At 42.4% G+C, this 22478-nt stretch overlaps 2 protein-coding genes across 19 annotated transcripts in view; one reads left to right on the top strand and one right to left on the bottom strand.

Annotated features, from left to right (window-relative positions):
• Positions 1-14670, bottom strand: part of DRAM2 (DNA damage regulated autophagy modulator 2) — a 34828-nt gene extending 20158 nt beyond the window's left edge. The window contains exons 1-7 of one of the 16 annotated variants that reach the window (XM_066352575.1): positions 14555-14625; positions 13404-13529; positions 12400-12451; positions 6768-6871; positions 5571-5714; positions 1777-1844; positions 357-496 (exon numbers count right to left, since the gene is read on the bottom strand). In XM_066352575.1, the coding sequence (XP_066208672.1) occupies positions 357-496; positions 1777-1844; positions 5571-5701 (339 nt within the window). In that variant the 5' untranslated portion in view covers positions 5702-5714; positions 6768-6871; positions 12400-12451; positions 13404-13529; positions 14555-14625. Of the gene's footprint in view, positions 1-356; positions 497-1776; positions 1845-5570; positions 5715-6767; positions 6872-7021; positions 7147-12399; positions 12452-13403; positions 13530-14554 lie in introns of those variants that run through there. The other 15 variants (XM_066352579.1, XM_066352577.1, XM_066352576.1 and 12 more) reach the window with 15 other exon arrangements.
• CEPT1 (choline/ethanolamine phosphotransferase 1) overlaps positions 14188-22478 on the top strand; it is a 42045-nt gene continuing 33754 nt past the window's right edge. For 2 of the 3 annotated variants that reach the window (XM_066352568.1, XM_066352566.1), the window contains exon 1: positions 14743-14866. The gene's annotated coding sequence lies outside the window, so the exon portion shown is untranslated. Of the gene's footprint in view, positions 14293-14742; positions 14867-22478 lie in introns of those variants that run through there. The other variant, XM_066352569.1, reaches the window with a different exon arrangement.

Here is a 22478-nt window from a genome sequence, read left to right as displayed (position 1 = left end):
AATAAGTAACTTGTCAGGCATATTTAAAAAATAATTTAAACCTGTAATTATGTCACTTAAGATTTATAACGATGCTCTGTGGTCTGGGAGTACTTTCCAAATATTTAGTAATCAAGAGTCAGAGTCCTATAGATCCTTAAAAAGACTAAATTATGTGTGCAAGATATTATTGAGAATAAACTTTTCTAATTGTGTATGTAGCTATCTCTAAAAGGGTCAGATAATTTCAAAACAGTGGATTCTAACTGTTAAGGCAATGAAGCAATGACAACATGTAACCAAATGCTCAGGTTTTCTTGGTCACATGTACATTTCAGTAACTTCAGGAAAATACCTATGTTGCGTCAAACACAAACCTGGAAGTTTGCCACAACAGAAAGTCCTAAACAACTCAGCAATCCAAGCACAAGGCCAGCTTTGTTTAGTTTGACGATACAATTTCCTTCAGGATTCAGAGCATGAACTTGCTTATAACGAACATAAATGGTAGCAACGCCTGAAAAGAGAGAATCCAAAAACATCAAGAAATAAAGTTGCCAATAAAGAGTTCACAAAGGTCACTGCTATCCAGAAACACAGATTTTCCAGTCAAAGTTTATCTGAGAGATGAAAAACAAAACAAAACAAAACAAAAACCCCACAAACAAAAGTTGTAGGTTTTAAAGAAATTTAAAGGTCGCATTATGGAACTACTGATATCTCTGTGAGTCTGAGTAAGTCACTTGCACCTGTGGGTCTCATATTTACAAATATTTAGGATAAAATTTAAGAGGTCATTAATATGATGATTTCTGAAAACTTCTAAGGATAAACATTATATAAAACACAAAGTATTTATATGCTTAATATTAAAGTCTAAAGTAATTAGTTCTAGAATATGGATAAAATGTGCATAGGCAAAACCCAGCAAAACATTATTTGTCTCCCTCTCCTTTCATTTTATTTCAAATTATGTACTACAACTTGCCTCAAACAGAGCAGTCAGTTACATGGACAAAAAAAACAAAATAAAACAGAACACTTTACTATCCTTATTAGAAAAGAAAGGGCCAAATTAAAACTTTCCATTGCAAAAATATTGCCAAAGAACTCCAAAGTATAGAAAAACAACAGAGATATGCTTTTGTAGACATGTTTTTAAAGACTTTAGTCACAGCTGGGCTTCTTCTGTACATGGAATCATTTACTTGACTTTAATTTTGACTTCATATGAAAGAATGCAAATATTTAAAACAATCACCATTGGTGGAAAAAAACAGTATTTTAGTAAACCATTAATAAAAATTTGCTTCAAAAATAAGTAATTAATAGTAATGCAAAGTACTGTAGAACTCCATTCTTTCGGTATTAGAATATGGCTCAAAAATCAAAACGTGGTTCCACTACTGTTCTCCAACTTCTACGTTACTTATCCTAAAGGAATTTAGTTGGGGTTAGTTGCGGTCAATGTGTTTATAGCTCTTTGTCCTCTATTGGTTGCTTACGAAATCCACTTAAAGCCTCAAGGAATATTTGGTTCTACTTTACAACTTGTAGCTGAATGAGCAAACAGCTCTATAGATCATTTTAAAGACTTATGTCCATAATTCAGCATTTCTAGAAACTGGGGTGTTGTTTTTTTTTATAAAAGGAACATACTCGAGACTGATAATTTATTGATAATATCCCCTCAAGTATAGCAACTACACTGTAAAACAAGTAATGCAATTTTGTCTAAAGAAGAAAGGGGCAATTTAGCTATTCATTTTAATTGTTAAAACCACTCTCATTACTTACATAAAACTGCGGCGAAGTTTAACATTGCCCCAAACAAGCATTTTTCTGGAGCTACTGTACCGGTGTCACTGAAAGAAAAAGAAAAAAAGAAGTTCTGTGGATTTTTGACACTAGATATACACCTGTATTTCTTCTAAGGAATAAGAAATGCGGAGTTACATCACGTCCTTTATCTTTTTGTGAATCTACGGGTTCAACTCTGAAGATTTCATAACGGTACGTGACAACTTGAGTTCACAGTGTTTGCCTCATCACTTTTTTTCATATCACTTAAGATTTTTTTCACATAATAGAAATCAATGCAAACTGATGTTATTCTTAGCTTGTTAAGGATGTATTACTGACTCACATCTATCAGGCAGATATGTTTATCTGTCTCTCCTGAATATCCTCTAAACATCACAGGTCCTTTTACAATTGTCTTTTGTTATCTGTCACTGACTCTGCCTATAACTCAATTAACACCTAATCATTTCCTGATTAATTACAAGAATATTTATCAAGTACCTACCATGTGCCAGAGAGCATGTTAGGAACAGGAATATGGTGACAAGTAAAGGAGACAAAGCCCTTGGCCTCCCAGACCTTCCATTTAAGACCAGTTCTGAGCAGCCCGCCCCACCCCCCACCGCTGGAGCCGAGACCAATCCTCCACCAGAATGCTGACTTGCACAGCATTCTGTCCAGACTTCTCCTAAAACCAGCTCTCATGATGCACTGCAGTGCCCGCCTTTCAGGGCAGTGTGGTGTGCAGATCCAGATGAACAGCCCACTACTGACTAACTGTGGAGCCTTGGGTGTGTCCCTTTATCTCTCTAAGACTATGTGCAAAATGGAGCTATGAATCTCCTCCTAGCCGCATCGGCTGGACAGGAGGAACCGAAACTGTGCTGACGCATATGAAATATCTGCGGGAGGAGCAGGCACACAGGGGACCCATTAAATGTGAGTTCCTTTCTCTTCCCTCAGACGACCATAAAGGTTCAAGAGACAAAGTCTTTGGCCTTGAGCTGATGTTCTGTAGGAAAGAGACAATACGGAGCTCAACTAAGACAATGTAATGGAAATAAAAAAGAAACGAGAAGTCATTTCTGGTAAGGAATCAGGAAGATCTGGTGAAAAGTATCAAATATGAATTCTGAGGTCTGCTCCTTCCTACTCTAAAATATATCTTCTGACACAAAAGGCTCTGTTACTCTCTGATCAAGTTCACAGAGGCAGGGATTATGGCTTTTTGTTGCTGTTGTTCCTCTACCTTCCAAGCTTTCAAGAATAATGTATACCGATATTATTCTTATAATAAAACCTCCTCCCACAATACTAATAGTTGAATTCCAAATGATGCTCTTGTTTTGAGTTACCCCTAAAGTAAACCAAAGCATGTGTTTCTAAGCTGGCTGGCTAAGCGAGCTCCTTCCTGGCTCTGGAACACAATGGCACAAACAAGCCTCCAAGTGAAAATAGCCACGCCCATCACCTCATCAGCTCAGCTGTTCAACCCTGTAGTCAGAACACTATTTTGATCACACACTATAAAAAAAAGTCTGATCATATAACTTGAAAATATATATGATTACTATAATACATATATATTAAACTTAAATTTAAATATTTCGAGACTTAACACTATTCATGGAAGTTCTAATAATTTCTTCTCGCACCCCTGTGGCTGGTCTCAGGCACCCTACTTGGGCATCTACTACTTGAACCTAGAGAACACCTGAGGCCAACCTGCAGCAGAATCGTCTTTCATGTGAAATTTATTTTGGTTATGTCCTTTGCAGTTATAACTATTAAACCTTTTAGTTAGGGTTTATGAACTGAAAGAAACCAGTTTAACTTGATCATTTTCAGATGAAGGAAATGACTTTAAGAAATGTCAAAATAGGCCCTGGCCCATTGGATCAGCAGTAGAGCGTCAGCCAGGCTTGTGGATGTCCCAGGTTCAATTCAGGGAACACAGGAGAAGCGACTACCTGCTTTCCCCCTCCCCCTTCTCTATTTATCTCTCTCTCTTCTCCTCTGACAGCCAGCCGTGTCTCAAACGGTTTGAGTAAGTTGGCCCCGGGCACTGAGGATGGGTACATGGCCTCACCTCAGGCATTGAAATAGCTTGGTTACTGAGCAATGACGCAGTGGCCCTAGATGGGCAGAGCATCGCCCCATAGGGGGCTTGCTGGGTGGATCCTGGTCGGGACACATGTGGGAGTCTATCTCTGCCTTCCTGCCTCTCACATGATAAAAAAATTTACAAAAAGGAAAGAAAGGAAAGAAAAAGAAATGTCAAAATAAGTACCACTGAGTTGAAATCTATCATCATGCTAGAGAAAGATCCTAGGGCAATGACACTAAGTTCCTTAGCAGAAAAAGAAAGAGACAGAAGGACAGGGGCAGGAAAGGGAGTGTCTAGGGGACTACTGACCAGAAAATCACATGTGGTCCCATCAGAGAACTGAAACTTGAAAAGAACTCATGTGGCCTCTCAAATTATTTAAAGTTCTTTAAAATAAAAGCAGACCAGTTCTTGAAGGGGAAATAAAAATGCTGAAGGACCCTCATGAATCTTCTCTATATATCTTCTCCGGAAGTTACTCAAGAATGAACCGGCTCCTTAAGCTCCCTGTACCTCTGGCAGAGAAGTAAACGGTGGTGACTGCTTATCAAGTGACTCCTAGCATCGGAACCTGAAACTGAAAAATCTCTGGGTTTTGTGAACCTTACCCAGGGCACCCAATTTGTTGCTATTTTTTTCTGTCACACCACGCCACTGTAGAAGCAACAGATGTGGATGGGAAGGCCTTGGTCTCTTCTTGACGTATATAAAAAAAAATACATTTAGCCTTTTAGTTTATCATCCTTTAAAAGTTTCTTATTTCCTGTGTTGGAAAGCTTTTTTATTTCCAGAAGGTAAACAAATAAATAAATGAAACAATTCCAACAACACCAAAACTGGTCAAACTCCGGAAGTAAATCTACCAAACCGTTCATCACTTGTGTGAAAGCAGGAAGTAAGGAGAAGTCAGAAAAGGGAGGTCAACCTTCTGTTTCTCTCATCACTCTAGTATTATTTCAGATTTGTTATAATAAGTGCATATTGCCTTTCTAATTGGAAATAAAAAGGTTATGGACATATAGGAAATTGAGTACCTATTGTTATTAGTAATTTTGAAATCTTAAAGATATTACTGATTAAAATTTGATACTTAATGTGTCAGAAAGATCTAGGCAACTGTCATAAGAAGTAAGAGCGTGACCTCTAGAGTCCAACTGCTCAGTCAAACCAATCTTGGTTCTACCACTTACTGAGTCGTGTGCCTTTGGACAAATAACCGAAGCTTCTTGGACCTCATTGCCTCAAATGGAGGAAGTAGTCCCTACCTCACAGGTGGCCTCAAGGACTCATTCCTTTTAGAACATTATCTTGTTCATAGTAAGTAGATCAGTAAATGTTGGTCACAACTATTATCTTTTTAATATCATTACTGTCGTCCGCAGCGTTTTAATTTTAAGGGGAGAGTAACTCCAATCCTACGTCCTGGGACAACTTCAAATACTTATTTGGAGGACGAGGCACTGAAGTGTCACAGTTCACTAAGCAATTCCCCAACGGAATCTTTGCCCTCTGTCTCCATGTTTCTCCATCACACAGAAAGAGCCAAACACACAGCTTCCTTATTATGTTCCTCTCCTCGTTGCAAAGCCAAACGTGAGATGTGAATTTGAAAATGCCAACGTTAAATCTGGGCTTCAACGTTAAAACACAAACACTCTCCTACAAAGCACACTTGGCTGACCTGATGTAAGGCAGCGCCGGGTCGACGTGGTGGAGGGTGATGGCGGTGATGTAGGAGAATATGAACGCTGCCGCCGTCCAGATGACCAGGGCCGAAGGCAGGAAACTGAGGCCTTGCTGAAACCACCACATCTCCAACGGTCTACTGAGCAGGAGACAGCAAACCAGACAAAATTACTCACAAGTATTCCATCTATTCTACTTCAGCTATCCACTCCCCAACCCAGCACTGATCACCGAGCTGTTCCACTTCTGAAAGCACGGCCCCACCACCATCTACTAATATCTGCTCTCCTTGACTTCTCAGTCAATGAAACCAAGACTCACCTACTTACCATATTCAGAAACCTTTCTGCCCCATCCTTCAACACTAAATCAAGTCCCACATACTGGGGGTGGAATGTGCATTCCACCCCCAAAATGTCCTTAAAATCTACCTCTTCCTTCCATCTTCACTGCCACCACTCTACCAAAACAACCACCAGTTTTTGGCCAACTTCTTATTATAACCTACCAGACGGTCTTCCTCTAGACGGGACCACAATCAATCTAGACTCCACCCTAAAACCAGAGTGGATCCTTCTCATTCTAAAATACCAATCTGACCACCCTCTTCTCCTACAAAGAAACTTTCAGTGGCTCCCCTACGCCCTTATAAATGTTCTTTCCTCCTTAACACAGTCTATGAGGGCCTTGCATTGTCTGATTGCTACTTAACTTTCTATATTCACCTCTGGACACTGTCTGTTCCCAACTCCTTGCTTGTCATCTTCATCATCCTTACGAAAGCTAACACAGTGTTTACTCTGTATTAGCAATGCTGCTAAGCACTTTTAATACATGATCATTTACTCCTCACAGCAGAATTATAGAGGTTAAGAGAACTGCCCAAGGTCACGCGAGGTAGAGGCAGGATTCAAACTCGGGCAGGCCCACTCTACCACCCACCGCGACGCTGCATGGCCACAGCAAACTTCTTCCAGATCTCCGAGTGTGCCCTGCTCTCCTGCGCCTCTTCCGCCCTTCATGCACGCTGTGCTGTCCCCATGAGGAGACCCCAGCGCTCACCCTCCCTCCCTACTCCCACCAGCTACCTCTTACTCGTTTACAAGTCTCCCTGGCTTTGTTTCCCATAGCAACCTTTACTCCTCCACCGCCTCCCCATCCCCCTTACTCCTCCGCCGCCCAGGACACTCACAACACTTAACCATTACTTGCTTGTTTGGTCTTCCCTTCCCGCTAAACTTTAAGTTCTGTGAGAGCAGGAACCGCCTGTTTCATTCAGCATTCTATTTCCAGCTCCTGCGTGAGGGAGGAGAAAAGAGAGGCCTAAACACACACAGACCACCCCTCACCGCCTTCTCCCTCACACTCCAGGCCCACCATGTTGGTAAGTCATGATTTTTTTCAAATAAATATAGAAATACTTTCAAATGACAAGAAATTACTTACATGCATGTGAAAATAATTTCATGTTTGGAGGAGTATCTTCTCGTAGTTTAATGGACTGAAGTCTAGTATTTCCCAAAAGCTTTGTGAAAACTTACAACTCTTATCTCCACCCATCCTCCAATGTGCTCGGCTTCCTCATCTCAGACTGACTTTCCAAATAATGAACTCTCAGCCATTTCTGACTTGCACTTGTCATTTACTCTGATCATCTGACTTATTGCTAAATATGTATATTTAAATCTTACCAAGTAAGTTTCTTTTCCTTTGTCCTGAAAGCCACCATTATAGGCTTGATCTGAGTAATTTCCTGCCTCAATTATCATATCTCCTCCTTCCAGTGCTTTCCCAGCGTAAGTTTCTGGGAAAATAATTAACAATTTTAGCTTTGGCCGCATGGCTCGGTTGGTTATGTTGTAAGGTACCAAAAAGCTAAAAATTGATATTGATATTCTGGGAGGAAAGGTCAGGCTTTCCTGTCCCATCCCTCCTTTAGGGAGGGGAGGGAGAAGAATGTAGAAGTTTCTAGCTTGCAAGAACAATGGCTATTCAGTTTTAAATCTAAAATAAAGGTTAACCTAGAAACTTCTTCTCTTTCAATAGGAGGCAGAATTTACATACCACCTTGCATTGATTGTAGTTCCTCCCCCTTCCTGGAATCTTGAGGGTAAAATACCTCTAGGCTAGTGAGGGAAGATGAACCCTGAAAGATTTGTAAACATCTTTGACTGTGTTACCTTGAAAGTCTTAATGTTTCTGTATGCCCCCTAAACAAATGTTGCCAGCTTTTACCGTGAGGTCATGCTCTCCCCTGCCCTGCCCATGTGTGATCAAGGGTATATAAGCCTTAACTATTTTTGGGACTGCATGATTTGGGCCTGCAGATGCCTCATATCAGCCTTATGCGGCTGGCATATTTAAAATTTCCTCCTCTAAAAAAATTCTTCAAAATTCATCTGGACTGGGTGTCTCTACGTAAACTCGATGAAATGAGGTACATGATTAGAGCTTTGTCCCAAAGTGCAGAGGCTGCCAGTTGGATCCCTGGTCAGGCACACACAGGAACAGATCTATGTTCCTGTGTGTGTCTGTTGGGCAGATAAAATATATATTATGCTCACTTTGTTAAAGATGGCACTGCCCACATGGAAGCCATAGCCCAGGTGATATTAATGTGTGTTGGGGGTGGGCTGTGGGCAGGCAGGATCCTTGTAGCCTGGGGCTTGGTTTTAGGACTAAGCCTTTCCCACCCTTTTTGATGTGGTGCAATCCCATCATGCCTCAGATAAGTGACTTTGTATTAGAGACTTCCTTGTTTATATATTGGATTAAAGGTTTTGGTTTCTACACTATAAAGTGGGGCAGACCAGGAGCTTGCTCTCTTGGTTCCTGAGATTAGCATTAAAGAGGAGAGAGCAGAGAAAGGAGAGCAGAGAAAGGAGAGCAGAGAAAGGCCACCCGGAGGAGGCCAGGAGAAGCAGCCAAGATGGCGGAGTGCTGAAGGAAAAGCCAGTTTGTGCAGTTTGTGCAGGGAGAAGGAAGGAGATGGGGAACAGAGGTGAATAAGTCTGGTGAGCTAGAAACCTTTGATTCTAGGAAGCTCGGATAAGTCAGTAGCTTTGTGAGCACTGAATGAGTGGGTTTTGGAGCCCAGTGTGTGTTTTTACTTGCCCGCCAGGTGCAAGCTAGGATTAAAGATAATGGCCCACCAGTTTTTGGCTCCATTGTTTCTTTACCGACTGTCCGAATCCAATGAGAACCTGCATGTGAATGACCACGATGGTGGCTCCTGGCCTTACAGTGTCTCTCTCTCCTCCTCTCTCTCTAAAATCAATTTTTAAAAATTCTCAATTGCTATAAATTTTGAACTACTGTACTTAGGGTCTGTATTTATTCTCACCAGGTACTATGGCATATCACTATTCTGGGCTAACTTCACTTTCCTGGCTTTCAGGTTCGTTAGCCCATGCAGATATGGCAATTTGAATCTTGAATCTGAGTGATGGCAGACCTGTAGTTTTGATATAGTAGGCAGGCACACATGAATAGAGCAGGAATAATAAGCCAGGTATGGAAGGTCACCAGGGTAGAAAGCCCCAGGTACCTGGCAACTAGCAACAGACAGAACTGGGAGGACAAGTATTATAAGATGAGACCTCGCCCCAGGGTGACCTTTTGTCTCCTAGTATATCACTGGTCATGCGGTTTAGACCTTCCCAACCATTCTTCCCCTGGCATGTCACTAGTCACGTAGTAGAATGCCTTAGAGAAGAACAAGGGGGCTGGAGGAAAGCCTCATGTGACTCCCATACAAGCCCTTGCATGACCATTCCCTTAAGCATTCAGCCCTCAGGACAATGAAGTTCTGACCCCCATCAAATATTCGTAGGAGCAAAGCCTTGGGTCTGTTAACCACAAAGACAGAGTTTTAGTCAGGTTAAAGATAACATCTTGGCCTCAGTTGTGTTTCAGCCCCAGGCCGAGAAAAGCAGCAAGGCCAGGCAGGATAATGCCATAGCTGACATCAGGAACAGTTGTGATGACTAATGGGCCCCTACCCTAGAGCCGACCAATCAGTGGAGACCATCACCCCGAGGAGACACATCTGGAAAGGGGATGAATAGTCTATTGAGATCCTCCCCTCCAAACCTCCTTTAAGATAAAGCCCTTAAAGACAAGGACTCTGGGCCCTGGCTGGTTGGCTCAGTGGTAGAGCCTCAATACGGCATGTGGAAATCTTTAAAACCAAGCTCAAGTTTGATTCCTAGTCAGGGCACACAGGAGAAGCACCTATCTACTTCTCCACACCTTCCTCTGCCCTTTTCTCTCTCTCTTCTCCTCCCACAGCCATGACTCTATTGGTTCGAGTGCATCAACGCCAGGTGCTGAGGATGGCTCTGTGGAGTCTCCGCCTCAGGTGCTAAAAATAGCTAGGTTGCCAGCATCAGCCACAGAAGGGCAAAGCATTCGCCCCAGACAGAGGGTGGATCCCAGTAGGAGCACATGCAGGAGTCTATCTCCCCGCCTCTCACTTAAACAAACAAAAATAAATAAATAAAAAGATAAAGGTTTTGTGCTCTCTCCAGAGCATCCTGCCCCTTTCCCCCAGGTGTGTTTTCTTTGCCTTATCTTTCTCCTGAGCTCCAAGGACCCCCTTTTTTAGTCCCTGCAGCCCTGCTGGCTCACTTCTTCCACCTCTGGGATTTTCTAAATAAACCCTTGCTTATACGTTGGACTCAGGGACCGAGGTCTAACCTCTGGCGCCGCTGGCCATTACCTGATCTCCCTTTGTCAAGATGGAGATTGATTTTTTCCTAGCCCGCCTATTACTGGTTTTGTACAGATTTTTTAGGGTACTGGCTAAATTTGGGGGAATGGCCTTGCCCAAGGCCATGAGTTGTAAAATTTAATGTACAAATATTTACATTTTGCTTCTTATGAAAAACTCATCCCCTGAAACACAGGCACCATTTACACCAACTACCATGTGAATGGTGCCTCTAGAAGCTGTATACCTGGGAGGTCCAAGGGGAAGGATTTTATCTCTCTGCCCTGGGTGGGGAGCAGGGAAGCCTGTTTCCTATCCCCAATTGTGTCTCATTTCTGCTAGCAGCCAGCTGGCCCCAAAGGAGACACACTGCTAATTTACTACTCTGTTCTCAGCTCTCTCTTTGACTTTTTAGCCCTGGGGAATCTTCCCCCCCTTATTTTTTTCTTATAAGACCTGCTATGTATTTAAAAGGTTATTATTATTTATTCAGCATTTAGGCGTTTTGGCAAAAGGGACTTTCAAAACATTTGCTAGAAATATAACCTTCTCCTCATTTAACCCTATCGGTATGTCCAAATCCTTCCTAGTCTTCAAAACCAAGCTCAAATACCACTTTCCCACCCACAACACCTTCCCTAATTCCTTTGCATCTGAAAATAAGCACCCCTGTCTCAGAGAACAGTGGATTTGCACATCACACAGCTCATTATCCCTCACAGCAGGAAAACAGAGGAGGGTGTCTAGGTGGATAAGCTATGTAATGGGGGACTCCCTCCACTTCTCTACCTAAGCATGGCAGAGGGCCTTGCTCAAGAAATATCTTTTGAATAAACAAACACACAAAACCAAATCCTCTTAAATCCCAAAAAGGTTTAAGATTTTTCTGTTTCAGTAAACAGTGTTATCATTTCTCCAGGCTATCCAGATTCTAAGACTTCAAAGTAACCTTAGGTTCTCTTTTCCAAAGCCCTCACGTGCTGTCACTAAGCAATGGCAATTGTATCTCCACTCATTTGCAACCATTCTTCCTCCCAGTTCCCAGTGTAACCACTCAAGTCAGTCTCAATTTTCTCAGCTTAACTGCTTTTCCTTCCCCCTCCATCCATTCTTTTTTTTTTTTAATTTTTTTTATTTATTTAGTCATTTTAGAGAGGAGAGGGAGAGACAGAGAGAGAGAAGGGGAGGAGGAGCTGGAAGCATCAACTCCCATATGTGCCTTGACCAGGCAAGCCCAGGGTTTCGAACCGGTGACCTCAGCATTTCCAGGTCGACGCTTTATCCACTGCGCCACCACAGGTCAGGCCCCCTCCATCCATTCTATAGACACTGCCGAATTAACATTCCTTTAACATTCTTCTGCTCAAAAACTTGTTTCTATAAAATTGTATGAACTTACACAGGTTTCATGAACTTCCCTGAACCAGTTCCTCCTTTGAATAAAAGGTATAATATTATTGGCAATTATTGGCAAAGGCTGTATTGTCCAATACAGTAGCTACTAGCTACAGGTGGCTATCTAAATTCCAATTGACTACAATAAAATAAAAATTCAGTTTGTCATATTAGTCATATTTCAAGTACTCAAAAGCCACACATGTCTAGTGGCTACCAAATAGGACAGTGAAAATATAGAACATTTCCATTCTCGTGGAAAAGTTCTCTTGGACTATGCCAGGGATTTATTGCTGGGACTGCACAAGTAAAGACCTTAACACATTGCTGACATGATAAATAAGAGCTTTTTATTTTATTTTTATATTTATTGATTGATTTAAGAGAGAGAGGAAGGAAGGGAGAGAAAGAAATACTGATTTGCTGTTCCACTTATTTACGCATTCACTGGTTGATTCTTGTATGTGCCCTGACCGGGGATGGAACATGCAACCTTGGTGTATTGGGACGATGCTCTAACCAACTGCTCGACTCCACCAGGGCCATAAATGGTAGCTTTTAGTACTAACTGTTAAATGTTCTAAAATAATACTTGCTTCATAGAGGTTTATTGAAGAACTAAATGAGATAATATGGATAATAGGTAATATAGATAATATATTGTCATAGATGGTTAATAAAAGATTTTTCCTCTTTTAGAATATTAAAAATGAATTACCGGTTTTAGTGTCAGTCTTCAAATCTGCCCAAACTTGCCCCTTTTGTAGATCCTGAAATCCACATACAAAGAAAATCAGAGATTGTTTCAACCCATTTACTTTTAAACATGTACAATTTCAAGTCAATGGACCAATACTGTTCATGGGCAAACCACTATGCTATGGTATTATTAATAGATTCTTTTTCCTACAGAGTTGATACTTGTGTGTTTCACAATAATGTTGTACCATCTAGAATTAAATATTTTAAGTCTAGGATATCAATTCTCTGGTCCTTTTCCATATTAGATACCTTTCACTGTCCTCAAAAGAGTTAAAAGACAAAAACACCAAGTTTCCCCCTATAGAATGAAAGACAAAAATGAGGAAAGAATAGCTTATTATTAAGGAAGATAAAGCGTTGACTATTCTCTGTGATGCAACAGAAATAATAGAGCCATGAGATCAGATTTCTCTACGTACAAATCCCAGCTTTATCATGTCTCCGCTGTATGATTTCAGGCAAGTTACTTAGCTTCTCTGAGTTACAGTATTCTGATTTGTAATGTAGCCATCTCAAAGGGTTGTTCATTAGAGTAGAACTGAGTAAACATAAATAATGACAGCTGACATCAGTTTTGTGCCACCATAACTAGACAGAGAGATGGGAAATAACAATACTTAATTCTTTGTATACACAAGTCATCTTGGGTTCGTATCTCCTTAGGTTTTGAGGGTCCTAGCTGTTTCAACTGATACTTTAGAGAAGGAGGGCTTGAAATGGTTGCCCAGTTTGCTAATGACAACTGAGAAATATGCATGCACCGATTTGATGAGGAAGACAAGCATCACTCTTGTATTTTCACAATGGAAAACTGTAAGCATGGTTAGTGAACTGCCCACCGACCAGAACAATTTTAATGACTGATAATTTAAGAAACCTTTTAAAATCCTTGAAAACATAGAGAAATAACCTTCATATGGCACGATGAGCATTTCAACAAAACGTTCTTGCATCTCTCACCTATGTCCTCTGCTTTCCTGATGATCCATGAATCAGAACTGGTTACAATTTTTAATTTTCATAGATATTTACATGCCACTGGCAATTAGATGAATTCTTTATGCTGTCTCCTCTAAGTGGTGACTGCTAAGAAACGATAAGAAAGAAAATTCTGGATATTCCAAATGAAGAGAGAAAGCCCTAAACTTCTTTAGAGGTACACAGAACCATCAGGCCCAAAGCAGAATAGAAAATGGTTATTTTTCTAAACTCTTGCCTCGCGTTCTGACAAATGAAATATTCTTGTAATGGTTAAATCCGAAACAGTCTAGAAGATTAAACAACTTTTTGTTTATAAATTGGATTAAACGTTACGGGAGAATTGGAGGAGAATCAGATGGTGCATTACAAATTACAGAACTGCATTTGGGTAGTGACTTATAAGTTAATCTTTGGGAGATTTCACATGTATCTTAAAGTAAAGCACTTTTCTGGATACAAATGATTTGCCATTTACCTTTCAGTATTGGGCTCACCCCAATACCACCCCCGCGACAGAATAGCGCGGAGTCTAGCTCCGTGTAAACACACACGGTCACCACAGATCTCAATTACAAACCTGCCCCCCCTCCACCTCCCCACCGAGGAATGTGAGCCCAGGAGTGACAACTGGAACTGGACTGGAGCAAAGGTTCTCGGTAACCACTTAAAACAAACAAAACCAGGGAATTGCACATTCAGACCGCTGTCTCTTTCCGGAGGCGCGAAATACTTGGACGACGACCAAGGCTTCGCTTTGCTTTTTGCTCGGGGCCGGGAAGAGATGCGGGAGGTGGAGCTGGGCCCGGCTGGGGACACAGGGGACAGGAGAAGGGGGAGAGGGGGAGAGACCAAGGACGGGGACGCAAAGGTGAGGCGCGGACACCTGAGCGCCGTCTGCACGCAACCCCGACCCCCGGGAGCCCCGGAGGCCCGCCCGCGGCCACCACCCGCTCCCGGTCCCGCGCCTCTCACAGTGTCGCCCCTGGAAGCACCGCGAGCTGGCACACGACTTGCAAGTCCGCCACAGGGGTGGGGGACTCCGGGATGCGTCCACTTCCCCGACCCACCCGGCCCTCTGGCACACCCCCTGGGGAGGGCTGGGGCCGCCCCGCATCCCCCTTTCGGCCTACCTTTCTAGGATGAGCCCGCCGGGACGTCCGCTGGGTCGGGAGCCTGCGGGCTGGACAGAGACGGGGCGGGGCCGTGGGCGCGCACCCGAGCGGCCGGGGCGGGGCCGCGGGGCGCGCACCCGAGCGGCCAGGCCGGGCCCGAGGCGCGCTCACCGCCTCGAGGAGCGCGCCCGCGCCGCCGCCGGTGCCGACCCAGTGTTCCTTTACGGCAATCGCGAAAGTGTCGTGAACGTGCTGCCGCCCATCGGAGTCGCTCAGTCGGCTGGAGTCGGAGGTGTTAATTCTAGGCGGGTGCTTGTGGTTGAGGTCCGGGTAAGGCTCGGGTCTCGGTGGTGGGGAGGCGGCCAGGGTGTGAGGGATGTGTTGGGGGACACGACTCCCAAGGCGGGGTGGAGAGCGGGTGGGGCATGGGAAGAGAGCTGTGTCCGGAATCGCGGGAGGCGAACGCAGTCCTTTCTCCCGGTGGGTGGCCCCGCGCGCGGGGTGGTGGGGAAGGCGAGGGGCGACTGCCCCGTGGGCCGGGCGGAGAGATGGAGGTGGCGAGGTGCCAGCGCGGGAGCCCCGGGACTGCTGTGGCGGTCGCAGTAGGAAGAACCACGGCGGGCCAGGGTTGGGCGGACCGAGGGCTGGCGGTTCTGCCTGCGCGGAACCGACCTTGCCTGTCAGGTCCACACCCTCCTGCTCGAGTGCTGTCAAGTTCGCGGTGTGGCATCCTGTGCCGGGGTTGCCTTCCTTTTGGAATGCGGTGCTGGTGTTTCGTGGGGGGACCACGCTTCTTGTTCAGCAACTTGTCTAGGAATTTCAGGGAATATCGACAGGCTCTGAGATCGCCAGCTAGGGTTCGTTTCAGCAGTATTCTTGGAAGGGGAAAAGGCAGGAAGGGTGCTAGTGTTTGCCGCTGTGCCCAGGACCTCTGGATCAATCGGACCTATACATTTAGCCACGTTTAACTTGTTTTCTCTAATTCGATGCTTGGCGTTTCTGTATCATTTTTGCCCTTTTGCATCAGTGTATCATGTTGCTTGAAGTCTCTCAGCTCATTAATGAGTCCTTATTAAGATAGTAGGCAAATGCATAGTTACTTTGTATGTGAACAAAAATACCCAGTTCCTACTCTAGAACTAGTAGGAATATGTTCAGTGTGTGCATTCAGTTAATTAACTACACAAGTTAGACTGTAGTAAGGACATTTCGAGCATTACTGCTTTAGAACCATTGGCGTTCACATAAAATTCCAGAGATTGAGGTTCTAAAAGCATTTTGTTGCATATTTGCTCTGTGCTGAAAAACATTAGTCAAAGCCCCTTGTGCAACTTGTCTTTATATAATATTTACATTTAAGAAATCAAGTTGGATAAATCTGCCGCTTGTATTAACCTGTTCCAGCAGAGGCGTCTTTATTTGTTGTTTGGTTAGTAGATTATTACGGAATATTTACAGCTACGGTTTCATAAATTTATTCTCCTTCCTCTCCCACACCCAATCTCTCTGAAAGTTTACATTATAAACACTATTAAATGTTGGATATATATTAACTTTAAACTTTCATTTATAACCTCAATGACATTTTATTGCATTGTCAATTTGTTTTCTAGGCAGCAGTAGACATGCTCTTTAAGCTGACTAAAATGCTAGTGACGTTCTTTTGGAGGGTCATGCTGTGCTGTCTTTTTAAAGGGAATAGGAAAATAAAATGCTAGGCTTTTGCTTTACTTTTTTTCCTGGAGGAAGTTGTTTTCCTATTTTTAAGGCATGCGAGATTTCATTTTGGCAAAACAGTAGATCTAAATTGTATTACACAGTACTGTTTTTGCTTCCAAGTCTACTGAAAAGGCTTTTGTTCTTGCTAGCTTGTTTTGTGTATCACTTGTCAAATAATGCTGAATGTAATCCTGTGATCCTGTTGGTTTTCTTTCTTTTTTTTAACTTGCTTTTTACAATTTGCTCTGCCTCCCAAATAGTGTTGGCCATTAGTATTTTCCTTTAGTAGTACCATAAAGGTTGGAAAGAGCAGTGTAGTTACCAAGATCTGTGAAAGGATTGTAAACATACTGCTGAATCAGTGCAGCTAAAAACTTGGCACACGTAGGCACGGGGAGCTGGGAATTCTGGAATCTCCCACTACAAGGTGGATATTGTGTAAGCTTACCTTATGCTCTGCTGAGCAGTAGAGATTCCTTTTTTCAGTGTGATACTAGTCAGGTGTTCCCCAATGCTGAACACAGGAATAATGTAGGCTGCATGCCATTATCCTCAGTTGCTATAAGCACAGATGTTTCGCGTCATAGATTTAAGGTCCACAGATTGTGTGTAATTTTAGTGAGGGTGTTCATTAAATATCTCTGATTGTATTTTTGTGCCTTTGTTGAACTTTTCACATAAAAAATGTTCATACCTGCACAAAGGCTAATTTTTTTTAGACCATATGTATCCTCCTCCTCTGGACACTCTCAACAGTTTGTTCACAGTGTGTTATAACTTAGCTGTTTACAAGATGACCCCCAACCCCCTTTGAGCTTCTTGTGGGCATGGATGGCATATTTCAGTCTTTCTATTTCCTCAGGGTCTAGAACAGTGGTTCTCAACCTTTCTAATGCCGTGACCCCGCAATATAGTTCCTCATGTTGCAGTGACCCCAAACCAAAAAATAATTTTGGTGGCTACTTCATAACTGTAATATATGCATTATGTATTTTCCGACGGCTTTAGGCGACCCCTGTGTTTTGGTTGTTCAACCCCTGCCGGGGTCGTGACCCATAGGTTGAGAACCACTGGTCTAGAACAACTAAGTGATCATTGAATACTAGATGAATCATATTTGTTCATTGGTCCAAGAATAAGTACTAATTACCTACTTAATGCTATGAGATTCTGAGAAAAGAATGTTAAGACAGGTATGGCCCCTGTACTCACAGAGCTTACAGATCAGGTGGGCAAAAGACCAAAACACCAACACCACCACTAATAAGAACAAGAACCCAAAAAGTTTAAAATGTGGTAAGTGCCATAAAAGGACTGTTAAGTATAGCCAGGCTATGACAGAGGAGCAGAATTTGCTGATTACAGGTGTAAAGGTTACAATAGCTATAGGACGGTGATCAGTATTATCGTAAACTGAATTCTGGGTGATGGGAATTTTTTAGCTTAAAACATTCACTTTTACTGTTATGGTTTATGAAAACATATCCTCAGTAAACAAATAGGCTCTGCTAAAGAATTATAGGTTTCTTTGTAAATTTGTTGATGGCTTTCCGTAACACCAGACTAAAATCTCCTGGCCGTGGTCAATAAACCTCTGCATTGTCTCGCTGTTCAAACTTCATTTTAGTCCACTCCAGCCACGCTGATCTTAGAGGCACCCTGATAAAATAAACTTTTACTTGCCTTAGGGCCTGCTCCCTTTTCCTGTATGGCTTCTCCTGCTGTCTGAATAGCTAGCTCCTCCTCTGACCTTGATGTAAATGCCGCCTCTTGACAGACTTGAGCCACCTCTGTTTCCTGGCTCCAGATGTTGTTTTCCTCATAGCACCTATCGCAACATGTGATGTTATTTGGCTATTTACCTGTCAAGTTATTTTCCCATTGGACATGGGAGCTGGGACCATTGCTTACTGTGCTCAGATACTGGCTGAATGCATTTGGAACTTGGAATTCATTTTCTCATAAAAACTTATGACTGGTGGCTAGGTTTCTAGGCTAGCCAGCAATAATTTTATTTTTTATTTATTGATTGATTTGTTTATTTATTTTTTAATTTCTTGTAGTGTGACAAGAAAATGGCATTTTCCACCTCATCCTTTTGAGCACAGGCGTGGCTTAGATAAAAATCCTAAGTGGCTAAAATAATTTTTGTAATATTTGTACTTTTTCATATCTCTATCTCACATCCTTTTTCATTTTTCTCCATTTATTTTGATCTTTCTATTTAGTACCCTACCCTGTCCTGCTCGCTTGAAATATGCATGCTTTTCATTTGCTAAAATTTAGGCACACCTATTTTTTCTAAGATGAGAGTCATGTCACTAGCCTCAGGATCTCAGGTGTGGTGGGAGGAAGGAAGATTGGAAACGGACCTGTGCCAGTGACAGCAACCTCTGTGGCTATCTGTGTGTGTTAAAAGCAAAGTATGTCTGGAGCTACATGTATCTGAATGTATATTTGCAATCTTGTTGCTAATAGCTTCAGAGAGACAATCTTGCCACATTGAAATGTTCAAAACGCATTGGCTTTTTCCCCATGTATGAACTCTACAGTGGCTAAATCTAGAAAGGTTTGTCAAAAATGTAGATTTTTTCCAAAAGAGGAATAGAGGGTTAAAAAAAAAAATCTAGGTCAGCTAGGGAAAGCACTCAGAAAGTATCAGTTTATCGTACAGTCCTGCCAAATGCTCAAACTTAAAACCATTAGGATCAGTTACTTGTAGCTGTTAGTGCCAAAAGCAGGCCAGCACCTTCAGTATGCCACCTTTATAAAAAAATAAACGACACGGGAATGGAATACTATAATAATACAGTATAAAAGGAGTTGGTTAAACTTTTAATTCCTACTTTGAGTGGAAGTCCATTAGAGCTGATTGATTATAGCTTACCAAATATGAAAATGCATCGTTCAGTTTGTAGAAAATTTGGCTTTCTACAAAGCTAAGTATTTTGGTGTTTATCAGTCTACCATTTAATCTGAAATGATCTGGTAACCAGTTCTTTGATATTAGGTAAATATTGCTTAAACACAGTTTGAATCAATTAGTTTGTGGCACACTTTGACTTCTGAAACATACAAACCTGTAGAGACTTTTTGTGGATTTATTTGAGCCAAACTGACAACACATACCAGGAAGCAAAATCTCAGAGGATTGAGAAGAAGATGCTTGTGGAAAAATGGCAGTTTTGCAAACTTATTTCATACAGTAGAATCAGAGGAGGGGGTGTAAGAGGGAGTTACAGGAAAATCATTGGTAATAGATTCGGGAGGCAGGAAATATAGCAAAGCTATAAAATAGCAAAGCTCGGAAATCTCAGATTGGATAAAGGGTGAAACAGAGACATACTATTTTTACATCGGAGAGTACAGGGTGTTAACATTTCCAGCACATAGAGGTGGTATTGGGCAAACAGTTAACAGTGAAGGATGCTGTGGTCTGTGCTCTGGTGCAGTGGGTGTGCTGTGAGGGGTCTGGAAGAGGAGACATTCCAAGGATATGCTATCTTAGATGCAAGAAGACAGTAGACAAGCTTACTTAGGTAAAGACTGACTTTTGTCAAGGAAACTACAAGCTAAGGATGTGACTACCCGCATGATCCACCATTAGTTAGGGATTTTCCTGTCCAGCTCATCCTGTGTGATTACTTTTGGTCTCTGATCTTGTAAGACCCACCATGCAGGCCTTCCCTGAGCTTGTCAGGTTTGGCCTCCTTTACATGCATATGAGCTGCATGATCGGTTGCAATTTTGGGTGCCACTTTAGATCTTTAGTGACATTGAAGTTTTGGAGTTTGTTACGGTGATAAAGGCAAGAAATTCTGGGCATGTTTTGATACTAGATCCATTGTGGAGATGGCCTAGAGCAGGGGTCTCAAACTCAACTCAGCATGTGGGCCGCAGAGCAAGATCACAGCCATTCGGCGGGCCGCACTAGGTCTACAAAAGGCAACTGTTACGCAACACTTTTCTCACTGCAGTTGAAAACAAAAAAAATCAGTACAACAAGCACAATCGTACATGCAGTTTACTCAGTGTCACAAAACAACCAGAAACTGTAGTTCGCATCACAACTGCTGTTAACTAAGCTAATATCTAGCTAGGACGCTAGAGAAATGAAAAATACAAGTAGGCCCCTAGGCTTACTTAATTTTATCCAAAATATTTTGAACTTCGTGGATTGGTCTGCGGGCCGCACAAAATTGTTCGGCGGGCCGAGTTTGAGACCCCTGGCCTAGAGCCTGCATCACGTTCTGTATTCCCATAGTGCAGCATTTCTGGGAATTTCATATAGCTTTCTACCTGAAGATCAGCATACACCTCTCTTGGTGCAATGCCACTACCCTTTTAGTTCTATTAAGATTGTTCTGTGTGTGCAGTTTTTTTAAATCCTCTTAAGACTTCTTTTCCTCCTGCTCACTAACTGTGAGTTTCCTACTAGGTTCTTTGCCTTTTTCTCTTTATTCTCAATTTCCTCTAGAACTTTTCTATGTTTTAGTCTTTATCTAGACTTCAGCAGCTAAGGTGATAACTTGAAATTTTCATCTCATACCCAAACTTCAGTCATTTGATATTGTCTAAAACACCTGTACGTAAAAGGTGCGAGTGTGTATTTCCTACCCTCATTCCCAGATCCTCTCTTGTCCCCAGCCCCGCCACCAAAAGCCAAAATAAACAACTGCTTTTTCTTCCCAAATCCCAAAGTACTTTCTCTGGACTCTTCCTTTTAAATAGAAATTACTTAAAGATTTGACTCTCTTTCATATTTCCATTTTTACCCCCCTACTCTAAGCCCTCACCACTTTAAAACTTTAAGGTCCCCCCCCAAAAAAAACCTTTCAGGTTTCCATACCTATTTTTACATATTCTCAATATTTTCTCACAGTTCTCAAATATTTTCTCTATTCTAATGAATATACATCTCTCCTATTAATCTTGAAAATATACTTGTCATTGTATTCTTACATTGCTTAATAACGTAATTATGTTATCTCTAATCATTTCTGAGTCATGTGCATGTACTTCCAGGATTGAACTCACAGTCTTTTATGAACAGTCATCACTTAATGCAGTTAGACTCCCTTCCTTTCATCAGGTCCCTCTGCTAGTACGCACATCCTGTCCTCTTAAAGTTCATGTTTCTCATTGCTCTTTACCCCCACCAGGAATACCATCTACAGAATACCCCTTTGTGCTGTGAGAAGTTTTAGCATAATTTAGCGTAAACAAAAAGCCTGTGTTTTTATCTGAACCTCACTGACTAGCCATATGAGATTGTACAAGTTAATTAGCCTCTCTGAGCTTTAGTTTCCTTTTCTGTAAAAATAGGGATAATAGCAGTTCTTATGATCTGGCCTTGTTGTGAGCATTAAATGGGTTAAGATAGAAAACATGCTTGAGGTTTTTAATATTTAGTAAATGTTAGTAAATGTTAACTATCAGCATTAAATAAAAATGTAGTTTAAGACTCACGATATTCAAGTCATTCCTCTGATATTAATACTAACTTATTAGCTCTCTTGTGCCTTTGGACCTCAATTTTTTTGTATGTGGAATGATTAGATCATTTTTTATTTATTTATTTTTTCTTTTTTTTTTTCATTTTTCCGAAGCTGGAAACGGGGAGGCAGTCAGACAGACTCCCGCATGCGCCCGACCGGTATCCACCCGGCATGCCCACCAGGGGGCGATGCTCTGCCCATCCAGGGCATCGCTCTGTTGCATCCAGAGCCATTCTAGTGCCTGAGGCAGAGGCCACAGAGCCATCCCCAGCGCCCGGGCCATCCCCGCTCCAATGGAGCCTCAGCAGCGGGAGAGGAAGAGAGAGACTGAGAGGAAGGAGAGGGGGAGGGGTGGAGAAGCAGATGGGCGCTTCTCCTGTGTGCCCTGGCCGGGAATCGAACCCGGGACTCCGGCACGCCAGGCCGAGGCTCCACCGCTGAGCCAACCGGCCAGGGAGATCATTTCTAAGATTTGTTCCATTATACTACTGAAAGCAATGAGAGAAAAATAACGTGTTTGTTTTTTTAAGACTTTATTTTAGAGAGGAGAGAGAGAGAAAGAGAGAGAAGTGGGGGAGGAGCAGGAAGCATCAACTCCCATATGTGCCTTGACCAGGCAAGCCCAGGGCTTCCTACTGGCGTCCTCAAGAGTTCCAGGTCGACGCTTGATCCACTGCGCCACCACAGGTCAGGCAAGCATGAGTTTTAAAGTTAGACAAACTGTA

The sequence above is a fragment of the Saccopteryx leptura genome, chromosome 11, assembly GCF_036850995.1.
Source record: "Saccopteryx leptura isolate mSacLep1 chromosome 11, mSacLep1_pri_phased_curated, whole genome shotgun sequence".
Taxonomy (NCBI): domain Eukaryota; kingdom Metazoa; phylum Chordata; class Mammalia; order Chiroptera; family Emballonuridae; genus Saccopteryx; species Saccopteryx leptura.
The sequence above is the reverse complement of the archived record's forward strand: the minus strand, read 5'-3'. Positions and strand labels throughout refer to the sequence as shown.